The sequence below is a fragment of the Apteryx mantelli genome, chromosome 7 (genome assembly GCF_036417845.1).
Source record: "Apteryx mantelli isolate bAptMan1 chromosome 7, bAptMan1.hap1, whole genome shotgun sequence".
NCBI lineage: Eukaryota > Metazoa > Chordata > Aves > Apterygiformes > Apterygidae > Apteryx > Apteryx mantelli.
The window spans coordinates 17,991,056-18,008,066 of record NC_089984.1 but is presented as its reverse complement, the minus strand read 5'-3'; the positions used below and the strand labels follow the sequence as shown (position 1 = coordinate 18,008,066).

General features: G+C 41.2%; 1 protein-coding gene across 4 annotated transcripts in view; it reads right to left on the bottom strand.

Annotated features, from left to right (window-relative positions):
- The window catches only part of KCNMA1 (potassium calcium-activated channel subfamily M alpha 1), a 545,630-nt gene extending 533,835 nt beyond the window's left edge, over positions 1–11,795 (bottom strand). For 2 of the 4 annotated variants that reach the window (XM_067299876.1, XM_013960233.2), the window contains exon 1: positions 10,950–11,557. In XM_067299876.1, the coding sequence (XP_067155977.1) occupies positions 10,950–11,240 (291 nt within the window). In that variant the 5' untranslated portion in view covers positions 11,241–11,557. Of the gene's footprint in view, positions 1–10,949; positions 11,558–11,649 lie in introns of those variants that run through there. The other 2 variants (XM_067299877.1, XM_067299878.1) reach the window with 2 other exon arrangements.
- Positions 11,796–17,011: the final 5,216 nt, after the last annotated feature.

The following is a 17,011-nucleotide window of genomic DNA, read 5'->3' as shown; positions in this document are numbered from 1 at the left end:
CCTACATCAATAAGAAGGAAGGAAAACAAAGCCACAAGCTTGCCAAAAGCCTCAACTGGGATTTTCCCCAAAAACACAGTCAGAGGCTAACTCTGCATTTGCAAGGAGCAAGATCCACTCTCCAGAAGAGTGCAAGAACTATACATTGTATATGCTTCAGGATTTATACCCTCACAACTCACTCCAGCCTAGCTCTGCCGACAAAACACCAATTAGCACTTGGAGTATATCAGGTGAGCTCCTAGAGCTGATCTTCCCATTTAGTTTCATCTGAAGGGAATCCACTTAGCCATTCTGGACAAGGTGGAATTTACCTTCAAAGTGCCTTCCTTATCCCGCTAAAATGCTGAAGTGAACAAAACCATATTCACCAAAGGATGCAACTGAATTAATGTTTAGCACACTGTCTAACAATGAAAGCACCCCACTCTTAAAACTTTTCTACATTCAAATATTACCCATGCCAAAAACCCTTCTGCTCAGTAAAAATACCTATAAACACTTATGACAATTTAGGATCAGGAGCTACTACTGCTTGACAGTCACAACTTGTCCTCAACACAGCTCAGATACCTTGCAGGGAGTATTCTCCCAAACACTGAAGTTTGGGCTTTTCAGTGCTATCAAACAATGACCTCAAGATGATAAATCCAGTCTTAGAAGATTTAATCAAAATATTATAGCCACAAAACATTTCACTTGCTCTGGTAGATTAAGTTTGCTTTTCAAAAAAGTTTTAAGTGCTGTGACTTAGCTTCAACAGACATTACAACAAATCAAATACAGTCTACATCACTTTCACTTCGTACCAAGTCATAAAGCTGATGTAAACCCCACCTCACACAGTTTAGACACCTTGACAGACATAATCACGCAATCAGGCATACTACAGACCAAATTTGTAATGCCTTGCAATCTCAGGAGCACACAGACAACAGCCTCAAAATCTGTCTACTAAATTACCCCACACCCTATAAAGCAGCTCACTGTGTAATTTGAGCCACCTGTTAACAAGACTCAACAACACTCTAGCTGAACTTGAGTGAAGGATTTTAACAATTTAGTAACTCAACAGGTTTACTCTTTTATTGCACACATTGCAAGTCTGCAGTCTTTTCTGCAGTACCCTTGAGCTGTTTCAGAGAGAGGCATTAGGTTTTTCAAAACTTAATATTCTATTTCTCTGTATATATGAAGCAAACAGACAGCCCCACGAAATTCTGAGTTTTACCTTGTGGTTATATGTATGTTTCTCCACTGCAGACCTTTAACTACTTTCCACCTCTACAAACTAGGAATACCCATTCTGTCCCTCTACCACTCTTTAATGAAAAAAGAATGTTTCTGAATACTTTATGTAACAATTTTAAGGATGCATTTTACTTTTGTACACAGCTGACACAAGAGTAAGATTAAGATTTATTCACTTAAAGAAATCAGCATTTCTCTCAAGCACCTTAAACAACATAAGCCTAAAGAGGAATAGTCACATGTATGGTCAGTAAAGGAACAAGTTCACATATAGCTTTATAGATAGGTAGTCATAGAAATGATAACATGTTCTGAATATTCCCCACAATTGCAATATGGGAGCATCAAAAATTTGTTTTTCACTTTTCTATTATTAAAGTAATTTCTAAAATTAATTGGCTGGAAATAGATATTTTTGTTTAGGAGCTGTGTATCTATCTCTTTGTTAAAAGAAAATTAAAATTAGAGTATCAAATGTTAATGCAAAAGACTACTGCTTTAAAGAGCTTTAAAAGTGTGTGTAAATTCACAAACACTGCAGTACCTTCTCCTCTTTATACACATAAAGAGAAGAAGCCAAGAGGATTAGGTAGACGTTATTCAAGTTCAAGTCCAGAATATGCTGCATAAGGTCAGCATTAAAAGAAAATGTTATTTCAATTTCAGCTGTTACATTCCTTAACAAAAATCTACATATGGAAATAAGTTTTCAAGGACAGCTTAACAACACCCCTTTCGTAAGCTGTCTGAAATTATCACTATCTCTGAAAATCAAACCGCTTATTCAGATCTTAAAAATGAATTCTGGTGTCTAAACAGTTGCTTTGTGCAAGTGTTGACAATTTTCACATATTACTCCAAATAGTTGCTGTGTAATGTGAATATTCTTAAAAAATAATGCATAGTTTAGTAACAAACATGAACGTCCTCAACCGGAAATCAGAAGAATCAAATGCTTTTTTTATTCTGCTCCTAAAATCAAATCTTATAATTCAGTTGGCAACTCAAAGATACTGAGGATTTCCTATATTAGATATCATTTAAGTTAAGATAAAAATTTAATCATCTAAATCATTCAGGCAGAGTCAAACCTCCATACTTTGGACAGCATTTTCCACTTTAAGCAAATGAAAGCTTTATTCTATCCCAGGGACACATTCCAGAAAAGCAATTAAGACAATTTTTGCAAACATCAAAACCATGAAGTGTTGAGTGATTTTTTGGGGGGAAAACAGATACATAATATGAATCCTGCTCTTAGCACTCATGAAAAGACAATACCACTATTTACACATATAAGAAGGAGTCAGAGGAGGAAAAGTAGCATTTAGCCAGCTAAAATTTTGTATGTCCTTAAATCAAAAAACAGACCCTCTCTCAATGGAACACTTCACTCCTTAAGTGTGTAATCCAACATCTCTCTCAAAAAGCACAATAGAACAAATGGTGACTATAACCTTATCCTACAAGAGGAGAAAAATAAGACTACAATAGAGAAGTCAAGGAAACAAGGATACATTACTGCTGAGAGCCTTAAGTGATATGAAAATAATCTGATTGTAACTAACAGCAGTCCACTATTTCTGATGCTGATGGAATCTGGAGTTTTCAGATATAAATGTATTGGGAATAGAAGAAAACTAACACAAAAAACTGTTAAAAACTTCCCACATAATAAAATCAATTTATCAGAATTGTATAAAAAGCTTTAAAAAAAATTCCCATATGGGGAAAATTTCCCACCTAGGAAATGTAGGAAATAAGTATCTACCTAAAAAAGGAAAATATGTTTGTACCACACACAATTTAAAGGCCAGACCCTGCAATATTTTCTCCTGAATAGACTGTTTTTTGCTCTGAGTGATTGAAAGGAAAAGGAAAAAAGGAGAGGTTTTTTTTCCTCCCCTCCTTAAAACCCAAGCACACTTCATCAGTTTACTTATGAAACAGCATTTACAGTTTTGTAACCTAGAAAACATAAAAACATCACACAACATCTACCTGTTGATCAGCAAACTCACTTTCAAAAAAGTGACCTCAAATCACTTGAGGACAAAGGATTCACCTTGATATCTGAGCAGCGTTCTATACCAACTATGACCAATATAGGTCAAAGAAGCTAGTAATCAGTTTCAAATAATTTATGTCCAGTAGAATACCAGTGCATAATCACAGCTAAAATGAATTAGAGAGTTCATAACAGGAAAAATTACAATTTTAGGATGCATAAACAAAGGATCATACTCTAATATATTTCACTTTATTGTTGTAATATAAAGGTCATGACTTAGAAATAGTTTCTTAAAAAGACATATCTATAATAATGCTCTTCCTCTTTACTTAAATGGAAAATAAACACAGTGTCAATCATCTAAGGTTAGTCTCATTTTTAATAGCAAATTTAGAGCAAGTCATCTTCTTAGTTGAACAAATAAGTGATAAAACACTATGTAAAAATGTAAAAATGAATAAAATATAACATGAAAGAAAATGCCAAATATTCAGTCAGCATTTGCTTGGACAAAGGGGAATAAAACTATATTATAAATGTATTCCTCAATACCTAAAATGTAATAAAAATGCAACACAGTAAAGCTGTATCTAATAGTTATACAGACAAGACACTCAAATTCTACACCAATTGTTTATTATGCTACAGTTGTTTATTACGTTACCAGATCTTCTCAACAGCTCTCTGACCTGGTAATGAGGTTCTTTTTTTTACGCTGCTATAGGTTAGCAGTCCTGGTATTGTTTGTGCATCTATTTTAAATTAGGTAGCGAAGTTAAGCACATGCAAAAGGGACTTCCAGGACTTGGGGCTGAAGCTGCAAATGCATCTCTATCCTGCAAGTGATCTATGTGACAAGGGACCTTTGCCTGTTCCATTAAATATGTGTTTACTCTGCCTCTAAAAAAGAGCCAATACTTGCCCTTGCATATCAGCTTGCAGGATAGAAGCCATGATAGGAAAATGTCAGTAGTTCAAGCACCCAAATTTTGATTTCTAAGGGGGCCAGGAAGAAGCTTCAGGTCTTAACTGGAATAGAAACATTCTTTGCGTGATTTTTTGAAATTATGTTTCTAACGTTGAAATCGCAGACATAACGGCCATGAGCCAGGTAACTATATGTCACTACAATAAAAGTTTTTAAAAACTTAAAATGTTAACATAAGATTCGTTTGAAAAAAATATCTGATTCATCTAGAACACTGCGAACATCTAGGCCTGAATCCAAAACCACTGAAGTTATTAAGATTGTTTCCCTCTATTTCAACAGGCTTTGGATAAGGCTCTCAGTTTCTGTAACTCTCAAACTGACAAATACATGCAATACATCATCTCAAAGCAAACTGAACTCAACACATTACACTGACAGCACGTTCATTTAAACAGAACCATGCATACTATATATGGGAATAAAGTGCTCCTTTCAAAGATCCAAACCCAAGCTATTCTCAGGCTATTAATATCATCAGGATTCAAAATGGGCCTTTCCTGACCAACACATCTTGACAGACTTGAAAAAAAGGTATCTTTCCTTTTCAGTTATTCATCCAGCTGTATTATTGGCAAAAGTGCTAACAGAACCCCCTACTGCATTTCCACCTTCTCCTGAAACCCAAGAATATCTTTTTTAGACCTATATGCCTTAAAAAGATAAAAATGTACTTGCCACTTACACACCATGATGCCTAGTCTGCAATATGTGTATTTAGCCCTGTGTAAAGTTGGTATAAATGCCACTCTAGTCTTGTGGTATTGTAGAGTTTTGCATTTACTTCTCACAGGGGTACAAGAGTCAGACAGTAAGTATTCAACTATCTAGCAGCATATGATCTCTGTACAGAAATGCATCATTTATGACAGCTCTTTCAATTGTAGCCCCTATCCTTGTGTTACTGAACCGATATGTGGGGGATAAAAATGTATTTTTAGCCATTAACACCCACACATACCGTTTCAGTAATCTTTCCCTTAGAAGAACTCCACTTGAGCTGTGTTCATTGTGTCCACTCAGACTTCTCCCAGGAGTCTGATAATTTTCATATATGTAAAATATATAGTTTTATGCAGTGTCACTATCTTAGGTATGCTTAAGCGACCTGAAAGGATACCCCATTCCCCAGTTCCTTCTAGAATTATTTTCTGTCTCATTAGGTTATCTGGAATTTCTGTCCTATAATTTAACACTCTAGAATGCGTCACTGCTTCTGAATTAGACCCTGACCTTGCAGAGGAATTATTACCAGCCAACCCTGAAATTCACATAAATTCTCGTTAAAGTGAGTTAAATTTCACAGAATAACAGAGCCAATCTGTGAAAATCCATTTGGGAGGAACATTGAAAATTGTTCTGTGGTTTGCCTGTTGACTGCAGAACACTGTGTCTTTTTAAGATTTGTCCTAGGAAGGACATTCAATGACTAAAATTCACGATCCACTTTCCTGCAATAGTGCAGGACAGACATGAAGCACCACTGTTTTTTTTTAATTATATTCATTAGATCCTGTCCCTGAAGAGATTATACTTAGGACTAGTGTCCTCTAAATTTTCACAGTGTTTCTATATCTGAGGCTGTATACTGCCCTCCTTCTGCATTCAGAAGTCCCAGAGCATCAAAATTGAGTACATGGATCATTGTTACTAAAAAGCCTTTTGTCCCCTAGTACAGACATTTCTTCTCTTGTGCTAAACTGGAAAACATTGTGAAATCCAATGGTTTCCAACCAGCACTTACAGATCTGCAAATGTGTGAGAGCTGCAAATTCTTTCTGAGGACAGATTTCCTCCTTAAATGTATGTGTTGCAAAGCCTTGAAAGTAAGTATGATACTGCATCAAAATAACATTTCTGTCAAGATTTTTCAGTTTAAAGCTTAAATCCTTGTCCATACCTTTTCTTTTCTGCATACATAATCAATTTCATCATGTGTTTATAAAACGTGAAATCCATTATGAGCTTCAGAGAACTGAAAATGTCATCTTCTTCACAGAAGACCAGTAGCATGACACACAGCAGCATACACCTCTCCATATCTGTGCCTTTTGCACTTGTAGAAGGACCATCTGAAGAGAACTGTAAGTGCCTTTTCTTTCACAGCCTTTTCAGTCCTTGACCTCTCGAACATGCCCATATCTCAGTTGGCAACCTGTCTAGTGGGAGGCTCATGGAGTAATTACACACAGACCACCTGATAGCCATGAGACAGTAGCGATTCAATTTCTTGAGCCAGATTGAGCATGTGACTAAGGAGCAAAATGCATCGCAGTCCACTACTAATCTCTTGAGCCTTCCAGTTGTTGCTGTGCTTCTGTTCAGTACATCTTAGAGAGAGTCTAGGTGAGATTGCTACACAAAAATTTAAATGCAGGCATCTCCTACATTATATGTCCGTACGTGCCCTTGAATGTATTCTCATACTTCTCTGAATATACAGTGCTTTGTTTTGGGTTTGTTTCTTTTTATTAGGAGAGGAGATTTCTACAGGTATTCCTAGGAAATCCAACAAATCTGGCTATATGAGAGCCAGTTTGGTAGAAACACTTCTCCTCCTATAGAAGGCTGCCATTTTCCCCCTTACAAACTCTCCCAGGCTTCAGAGGCTTGGATGAAAAGTCTTAATTTCTCAAAGGAAATTTCTGCAAATATTTTACTTCCACTAAAATTTCAGTTTTTATATTCAAAATAAACAGGAATGTTAACAGAAACTGACCATATCTAGCACTTTATAATTTATTAAACTTCTGAAATATGTAGCCTCATATCAAAGAAGACTATTATGGTGAGTCATTTCAGGCAAGCAATTGCCACCTATAATCATAACAGAGTTTCATTTGATAGATACATGAGTCCCATGTTGCAGGAAAAAAAAGTCTTCAACAAACTGAAAACGCTCCAACATGAGTATAGTGATAAAAATGCCCTGTACCTACTAGGTACCCTTGAAGGCATGAGGTGAATAATGAGTTCTGCTCTCCGGGGAACCAAGGAGCAGCAACACAGGGTCCGGTATCACACTCTTCAAAAGGGTGCGAGTTTCACTGCATTCTGCACCTGGCCAGCTTCTGGAGCCTGTTGTGCCGCACTTGTGCTTTCTCATTCCACTGCACCTTTTCCTTGTTTAAGAGCTTATTCAAAGCCAAAACATAGTATCATGTAATGTCTGTAGAAAATGCCCTTCAGGAACATGGAAAAATAGAGTAACAGATCCATATAATCAAAAGAACTACAGATTTTATAATATGTATTTAGCCACTATGTGTAACTTCATATTTCATGAGACATTTATTTTCTTTTTCTGTTATTCCCATAAACAAGAGCAACTAATGGTATTAGAGTCCAGCCCATTTAATTTCATTCTCACTTTCTACTTTTAATACACAAAGTTAGGAATGAGTTGGGGGGGGGGAAGCAAACTGAAGACAAGTTCTTCAACAAAACCTAAACATTTCTTAAAATGCAGATGCAAACTGAGGAACAAAGAGCATATTTAAGTCTCTACAAAATGACTGCAGTTAATTTTGCAAGAATTAAATCTTAAAGTATATACCACATTAGATAAAGAAAAAATATGGGCTTCAATTGTAATGACGCTCATATTATATGAAACACTGATGTAACATAGATCAAGATTTATATTTTTCTTTCTGGCAGATTTTAAAAAATGCCATCTTATAAAGGAAGTATGGCAAATAAAATATCCTATAACTTCAGCAATCTTTTTTTGTCATATTAATGTCCTATTAGTATACAATGACATAAATTGGATCTGGAATTTTAAGAGGCAATGTTATCATTCTGCTATCAGAAGTTTTCATACTCTTTTGACTTTCAGTACACCTCTCCAAGAAAAATGAAATACTGTAATGAAATTTCGTACCACCAAGTGTTAAACAGAGTGTTAATATCAGGTTTTAAAAATCCAAAAACCAACCTTAAACTCAATAAGTTAAAGAGAAAAAAAGTATTCTAAATCCTTCTATGAAGCCATTAAAAAGAGTTACATACACAAAATAAAGTTGACAATCACCTACTAACCTGAGAAACACAGCTTTATCCTAAGAATATAGCAGAGAAAAAATGAATTTTTTTTCAGCTCATTGTAATAACATACATGAACACAGCTGTTAAGAGCAACCCTGTGCCTTTTAGTATATGCGCAAATTATTTAGTAAGAAGCCACAGAAAGCAGACATGAGAGAGTTCTTTTAGCTCACTCACTGGGACTGCTCTTCATGTAGGTGATGAGAGGGTAGTGGATAACCCAACTCTACTACGAACTGCGGAGCAGAAGGAGAGGGAAGAAAAGGTCCTAACATGCAAAAAACTTCTTCAGTTCCACAGCAGGAGGAACCACTTCTTGTAAAATTACTTTTGCTGGGAGGTCCAACATAGCAGACATAGCACAAATGCTCATTCATATTTTTCACCTGCAGCTTTGGCAACCTTTCCCAAGTTGTCATGCAGCACAAAGCATGTGTTCAGTAATAGCAAAGTTTAAAGCATTTTCAGTTTTTACTTCAGTTAGTCTGTGTACCCTAAACACAAGAAAAGTGTTCTGCAAAAACTAGTTACTCGTTACACATGCAGAACTCCCTCTGATTCCCCATTTTAGTGTGAAAGAATCAGACCTTGGAAGTTATTCTTCACTAAAGGCTTGAACACCTTACCAGTGTAATAGACATAATCTAAAAAGGGACATATATCTCCCCCTACCTGCAGAGTCCTCCATCCTCCTGCCCCAGGGAATATTCATGGACATAGCTACTTTAGGTATCAAACATGAAATAACTCTTACATTCTCACATAACTGTACTCTGTCAAATCATTCAAACTAGGAGTGCTGGGATCCCTTGATGACACCTGTTATTTAGCTAAATGATTCATTTAGCTTGTCTGAAATGTTTTAAAGACAACTTGGATATGCCTTTCTGTACTGTTTAAGAGATGTATGATCTGCTTTACTGACTATTTCTCATGAATGGACTATCAGACTGAAGATATCCATGAAGACATCATGCATGGGAAGTCTGTGTAGAAGTGGCTAACTCTAATTTTAATTCTCTCAAGCAAAGTAGCAGGTGATGGCCTGTAGGATTTCCTTTTTCTTTGGGATCTCTTACAGTCCTTGCAGATTTGTCTCATCACAAGCAGAAGAAAATGCTAAATGTACACAGAAGAAACTGAAGACAAATCATAGCTACCCCCCCTCCCTTCTTAAGAATTTCCTTGTACTATTATAGGAAACAGTATTTTACAAAACATGTTTATTATCACAAATTCATTTGAGCTTTACCATCACACCTGGCTAATATGTCTCTGAGAAAGTTCAGGTTTGGTTTTGGTTTTGAATGAAATAAAAAATGTCTCTAGAGAAGAAATATTGCCAGGTATGTTTCCTGAAATTTAAAAGTCGAGTCGAAAGTTTCCATTTATTCTGTATTTCTAACAATCATTTCTTCCACTGATAGGCCAAGTTTATTACAACTATTCTACTTCCATTTGTAACATATAGGTTCTTGTAGGTAATCTTAATTTGATATTTAGCTAAACACAATGAAATAAAGGTACCCAAACTTCTCAAACTCTGTAACTTTTTTTCTGGTTTCCCGTAAGTGTTAGTTCCTTTGTACAGCTGGGTTATGCTATATCAAGTGTGTTTAGGGGGAGGGGACAGGAGAAAGGGGAAGACAGCTCACTGTACGTCAAAGCAAGTCAGCAACCTAGCAACCATATATTAAAAGGTGTGTGTGTTTTTGTGGGTGTCTGTGTGCCAGGAATAACTGAAGCAGATATTATTCCATTTGTAATCCAAAAAATGCAAAAAGGGAAGGGGAGAAACTCCAGCTGCTGGTCTATTTTGGGGTCCTAAAATTGCCTGTCAAAATCCACTTTCACAAATACAGAGTCTTAACACTTTCTATCCCATTCATCTTGAACAGAAATGAGAGTCTGGACCTGACCAAGTTCTTAGCTTTGAAGGAGATCTTTCAAACCAGGAGCCTACCTTACTTCACGTACTACGCTTCATTCCAGAGGATAATACACAAAAAAATAAGGGGCAGAGAGTTTGTCTCAAAGATTTTGCACTTAGAAGAATATTGATCTAGCGTGTTACTTATGAATCCAGTAAATGCATTCATATATGTATGTACATTTAATTTACCAAACAGAAATCTAAGAGCAATTCTAAGGGAGTGGAACTACCTTTTAAAAGATTTACTCAATTGAGAAGTTTATCTCTCTAATTTTGCCAAAGTTTGTCATTTCATAGGAGAACTGACAGCTTAGTTCAGCAAATAACCCCCCCCCCAAATACCCTTCCCCATCAGACACAGTTCCCGGGGGGTGCGTACCAACTTCTGAACTGCACCATCCCAACGTGTCAGCATGCACCTCGCGGAGCTGGCGAGTGGACAGCAGGCACAACTTTCCTGCCCTCCGAGACTGAAGAGCCTCTGCGCGGGGTGGTGGCAGAACGGGAGGCGGGGGGCACTCGGCAGGCCCTGGCACCCCTCCAGCCATGCTGCCCCCAGAGCAGTGCCAGGGCCACCTGAAAGCCAGCAACAGCCACCCGGCATCTCCTCCAGTGCCACCGCTCCGAGGTGCCCTGACCTAGGCGGCCGGGAGCCCACTTGCCACCACACCGAGCCACCGCCGCACCCGAAGGGGAAGGGGCGGGGGGGAGGTTACCTTGTTTTTGACCCCGCAGTGGCAGCAGACAGTCCACAGGTACTTGAGGGTCCTCCACAGCAGGATGATAAACAGTCCCCCAAAGAAAGTGACCATGGACGAGGCGAGGAAAGCCCACCACATGCGCTGTCCGCGGCTATCGCAGGGCACCTCCATGGTCACCGGGATGATGAGCGCATCCATCTTGGGCACATTGACGGGGGAAGAGGACGAGTCTGTGTTGAGATTGTTCGCGTTGATATTGTTACTCATTCTAACGCCGCCGCCGCCGCCGCCGCTGCCATTTGCCATAGCTAACAGCGAGCCGGGCGCGCAGGGGCTTCCGAGAGCTCCTCCCGCCGCCAGCGCCCCCCAAAAAACCCATCACCAGCCATATTGCTGCTGCCGCCGCCGCTGCTCAGCGGAAAAGGGAAAATAATAATAATAATGAAAAGAAAAAAACCCAAATCAAAACAAACAAACCAACCAACCAAAGGAAAAAGAAAAAAAAAAGCGACGGCACAATCCCCGGGTCCCTCTCGGGAGCCGACAAGCCGGTGAATTCCGAGCGTCCTCCTTGCACGGCGAAAATAATAACGATTTAAAAAAAATTAAAAATAATAATCAGAGGGTAGTCTCCTCCTCAAATTCCCACCCCTTCCTCCTCCCGCATCCACAGCCCCCACCCCGCCCACCCCCCAAAAAAATCATCCACCACCACCACAAGCTGATGCCTCGGAGCTTCTCTCCAAGATACCCAGCGCTGCAACCCCGCTGGCCTCAGCGGGGATCTCTCAGCCTCCGCCGCGGATCTTCCTGGAGGTGGTCTGTTATTATTGTTATTAGTCTTTAACTTGTTATTAGCGACACTCGGTCCCCCCCGCGCGCCCTCCTCCTCCTCCTCCTCCTCTTCCAAGTCCAGCCCCTTCCTCTCCTCTTCCCCCCTCGGCGCTGGCAGCAGCCTCCTGCGGCTCCTAATTCATCCTCCGCCGGCCCATCTGCGCGCGTGCCGCCGCCTCCCGCATCCTCCGGGCGCTCGCTCCGCGCCGAAGCTGTCTCTCCGGCTGTTGCTCCTACGCGCGCAGAGGCACCGCGGCCACCGGCTCCCCGCCCCTATCTGCCGCCGGGGGACGCGCCGGCGCCGGCCCCGCTCCCGCGGCCCTGCCCCGGGGGCCTGGGGCTGCCGCGCAGGCAGGGCCCCCGCGGGGAGGGGCCGGGGCGGCGCGGGACGCCTCAGGCGGGCCCCCGGCCCCCCATGCTGACAGCCGAGCGGCGCCGCCGCGCTCCCGCCCCGCGGCCGCGGGGCCCCGCTCTCCGGGCCGCCGAGGCACCGGCCGACGCGCGGGCGGAGGGCGGCGAGGGGCCGGGGCGCTTCACAGGTAGCGGCGAGGCGGGGCCGGGCTGCGGCGCCGAGCTGCCAGTCCAACAAGTCGCCGGCGCGCAGACGGCCCCATCGCCGCCGCCGCCGCCGCGGCGCACCGGTCTCCGCAGCCGCGCTGGGCGGGGGCGGGCGCGGCCCCCTGGCGCGGCCGTGCGAGGGGCTGGTTTGGCGGATGTCATGACGCAGCGGCTAACGCACGGCGCCTGTCACGGCGCGCGGCGGCCCCCCCGCGCCGGCGGTTACAGCCGTTAACGGTGTGTGGCCCCCGCCCCGCCCCCGCCGCCGCCCGGCGCGGCAGCGCGCGGCGGGTCCGGCGGGCCGCGGCGCGACATGGCGGGCGACCCCGCCGGGCCGGGGCCGCTCGGGGCCCTCGGGGCGCCCGGGCGCGGGGCGGGGCGGGCGCTCGGGTCTCGCCGCGGGCGGTTGAGTTGCAGCAGCAGGTGCCGGGGATGTGGAGGGGGTGGCTGGGTTTGAAGCGCGGCGAGGGAGCGTGAAATAAATATCGGGGAGCGATGGCGTGCCTCCGTCCTCCGAGGGCGCTTGCTTTAAGCTGACAAAGGGAAATACTGCAGATACTCCACCGACACCCTGTAAATTGTTGAGCATCCCAAGTGCGTTCCCGAAACTGACCCTCGGAAATATAAATAGCAATTTAAAATGACACGCTGAAGGGGGGGGGGGATCCAGCGAGAAAATCTGGATAGTTGTCTCCTGCTTTTTTCAAAAACGACACACCGAAGGTGTGTGTGGGGGGGGGGGAAATCCAGCGAAAAAATCTGAATAGTCATCTCCTGCTTTTTCCAGATTCTGACTGAAACAGAGAATATACATACATACATACATACACACACATACACACATTAATCTTGATCCGGCACATGCTCTGCTAACCCTGTTGTCTGCACAAGCTATTATGCAGATCCTCTTGTCATCTTTCCAAGGGTAAAATACCACCACCTATGTGTGCATGACACTTCCCCATCTGATCTCGTCACTACTTCTTATTCACAGAGCCAACCTTGTGAAAGAGTAATTTCTTAACCTGTAGGAGCTGTACTTCATGCTTCTGCATCTGTCCTGGGTTTTTGGTTTTTCACTTGAGTGTTGGAAATGAGCTTTTTATGGCGCTCTCCAACCCTCTCACCTCCAGCTCTTGTGCAATGACATTTGTCTAATTTTGTGAGTTTGTCATGGTGTCTCCCTCCAGCCTAGCCTTTCAGGAGAGGGCTTCCTTTCCAGGAACCAATTAGCAGAGGCCTCTGAACAGAGACGGCATCAGACAACAGTGTAGAGGTATTCGCAAGTGAGAAAACATGACATTACTGTATCCCAGAGGAAAGCCGATAGTCCGTTACACAATGCCCTGAACGAACCAGCTCCCGGGAGGCTACTGCAAGCGGGCAATTAAGTGGAGGATTTCTAGATGCAGAAGACGAGTCAGGCTGAAACGAAGCTGCCCGCGAGAGCTGCCACCTGCAGCACCGGGCCAGGCCACGCTGCCACAGCTCCCAGCCTCCCCGCGGCCGGGCAGGCGCCTGGGTGCAGCGCATGGCTGGGCAGGTCCCACACCTGGGGAACTGCTGGGCCCCCAGCCTGGCACTGCCCCTCGCTCACTGGGGGGTTCTGGGCTGGGGTCGGAGGAGCGCCCCTTGGGCAGGTTTTGCACCTACCTGAGGATCCTTTTATCCGTCAGCGAAGGCCCAAAGTGAGGCAAAGGCAGGTGCGTAGTGATGCACAGCCATGCCGTCACACAGCCTGTTGCCTTCTGAGCAAACAAGGTGTTCCAGCTATGTTTCCTGGAGCAATATATTCTGAGTAAACACAAAACTTAACAAAGATTAGTTGTTCTATTTAATATTTCAACACAAGAGCTCAAAATGCACTTATTTAGCTGAATAATATTTACAAAACATAATGAATGATGTCTTTAGCTGTGTTTTTCCTGTTGCTGTCATATAACAGTGTGGGACACAATCATGCCAGCCTGACATAAATCTGGATGGTTTGGTTCCAGAAAGCAATATTTTAACAGCAAGGAAATAACTCCTCTTTCTGTAAAACAGTTCCCTCTTGTGGATATTCTGTGTACAGTGTCACAGACAGAAAGTATTTAAAATATTCATCAAACCTGGACCTTGGCAATTAAAAAAAACCCTCCACTCAAGCATGCAGCATATTTTTAGTTATTAAACGTGCAAGTAGGGGAGAATGAACTATTGCATTTAATCAGATATAATTTAGCCGTAAAACTACTCAGTATCAATAACATTTATTTTTAATTAAATGCAATAAAACCAGCAAAGCTAAAGAACAGTTGCATAACTATACCTGTATGAGTCAAGTATAAACTGGGGTGGTTTTATATTTTGCTTTTATGGGGAAAAACTTCTTCATATTCCAGGAAAGAAAACAATGATTAAAAGAAAGAAACCATATACTATATAAAGAAAGGAGATAATAATAGCTAAAACAATAAGGATATCCCACTGTCCCTGAACTCAGTACTGCAGTGGGGTGGACAGAGAAACTCTGTAGAAGAATACATTTTTCAGTTAAACTAAGGAGTCCAAACTAATAGCGTCATAACTGGTGACACAATATTGTATCAGGGATTCATTTGGCCTGATGCTTTAGAAAAATCATGAATGGAGCGACAGTATAAGATATATATTCCCTGAATATTGATTACATTATACAAAGAGTAGTTTTTTTCTTAAAAAATGAAATGTGAGAAAAAAAATGTGGAACTCCCCAGTTTTGCCAATAGACATCTGGTCTAATTGCATCTGTGGAAATGACAGAAAGCCATTGCATGTTATTATCTTGAGGGAAGTAAACATACTCTAAAGGTCTCTGAAAGAATCCAATATACCATAAACTTGACTGCCACAACTTGTTTGTTTAATGGTTATAGTTAAAACCTTCCCGTTTGATTATAGGTAAAGAATAAATGTTGAACAAGCAGCTTAAGGTAAGGCTTAAAGGTAAATATTTTTCCAAGCTAAAATGTCAACGTTTCAACAATTAGATATGCATTTATTCCATCCAACACAAGGCTTCTGGTTGCTACCTGAATAATCCCTTATAGGATGGACTTTTGTTACCTTATGTGATAGTTTAACCAGCATAAATAATTACTATTTGTGACTCTCCCTCTTTATGTTTTTGTTGTCACAGTGGGACATGCTGTTGGCTTTTAGAGAACTTCAGAAGCTGTGGCAAAGACCTTATACACAGAAGTACAATAAAATAATAATAAAAGTTATTTACTAGTTAATTGGCTAGATCTACTGAGGTCAGTAGGGCATTTGTTCTTGCCTTCAAATGATGCAGGCACAAATCAACCAGACTTTACATATAATCACATCTTGCATAATTAAGTCTGAGCTTGGCTTTTAATGCTATTTCTTTCCTCCAGTACTTATCTTTCCTAGTTTTTATTAGGAGAAGGGCAAAAAGTAACACATTTGCAGTGACTAGACAGCTATAGGAACAAAAACTTGTCATTAAATAAGTCTGAGAGATTTTTTTTTTCTTAATGCAAAATGTTTGCTCTCTGAGACACTGGCGAAGATACCTTGCTGATGTAAAACTGACATAAGCCTGGATCTGCTGTCCTTGTCCTCAAGACTCTATAGCAGACATATTCAGTTATGCAAGAGGTGATAGTAGTGTGTATATAAAACTAGCATATCTGCATATAACTATATATATATGTACATTTGCATGTGACAAACAATTGTCTGTAGCTTTTGTTTCTTCCAGAGAATTTAGTCAAACTATTTCAGTTCATATTAACTGAAAATCTTGTTTACCTTATTTTGCATATATCCAATCCTGGTTCAAAGATTGAAATACATATTTAGCATGATAATATATTACAGTCTATAACACCTTTTTATCAAAGCACTTTGCAAATATGAATAAATTCAGCTTCATCACATCTCTGTAACAGTATGCGTGAGCACTATTCTTGGCAGCAAGATTACATAACAATTTCCTTGAATTAGTTAAAACTTTAGTATTGAAATCTATTTTGGCACTTAACCCTGGCAGAATCCTCCTGTTGGCAGGACAAAGACATATGTCAGCAGAATGCTTTGATGGATCACCCAATCATTCAGAGTGATCATCTCCAGAATGCTGGAGCCCTTGCGCTCAATCCAGCTAAATATAAAACAATTGCCCTGTACATATTAATCCATACAGTATGAATAGCAAGTGAATACAAATTGGTATTTGCAGACATAGAGTGTTTTTCTTTGAGCTGTTTTCTTCATAAGGGGGTTCCTGGATATCCTTATGTATTTTTTTTTACTAGTTGTGTCCTATAAGAAAACATAAACAGTATTCTTGTCTCCATTTCCTCTTACCAAGTGGCCTGAACCATGCAGTATTTGTTAAATGTGACATTTGTTGCCTATAGGACTGCTAGGCCTACTTACTGGAAAATGAATATGATCTAGGCATTAATGGAATATTAAGAAGACACAGCAAGCATTTGGAAAAGTTGAGGTCAGAAATGATTGCTTCAGAAACAATATTAATTTGGCCATATTATACCATCTGAGGTCTGTAAGTGCATTTAATAAATATCAATCCACACATTTAAAAGCACTCTTGACTCCTCAGAATCAGAATCTGTTTATTAGTGTTTGTGCTAATGATTTTTCCTTCCAGTCAGAGATTCTGCCACAGGGGA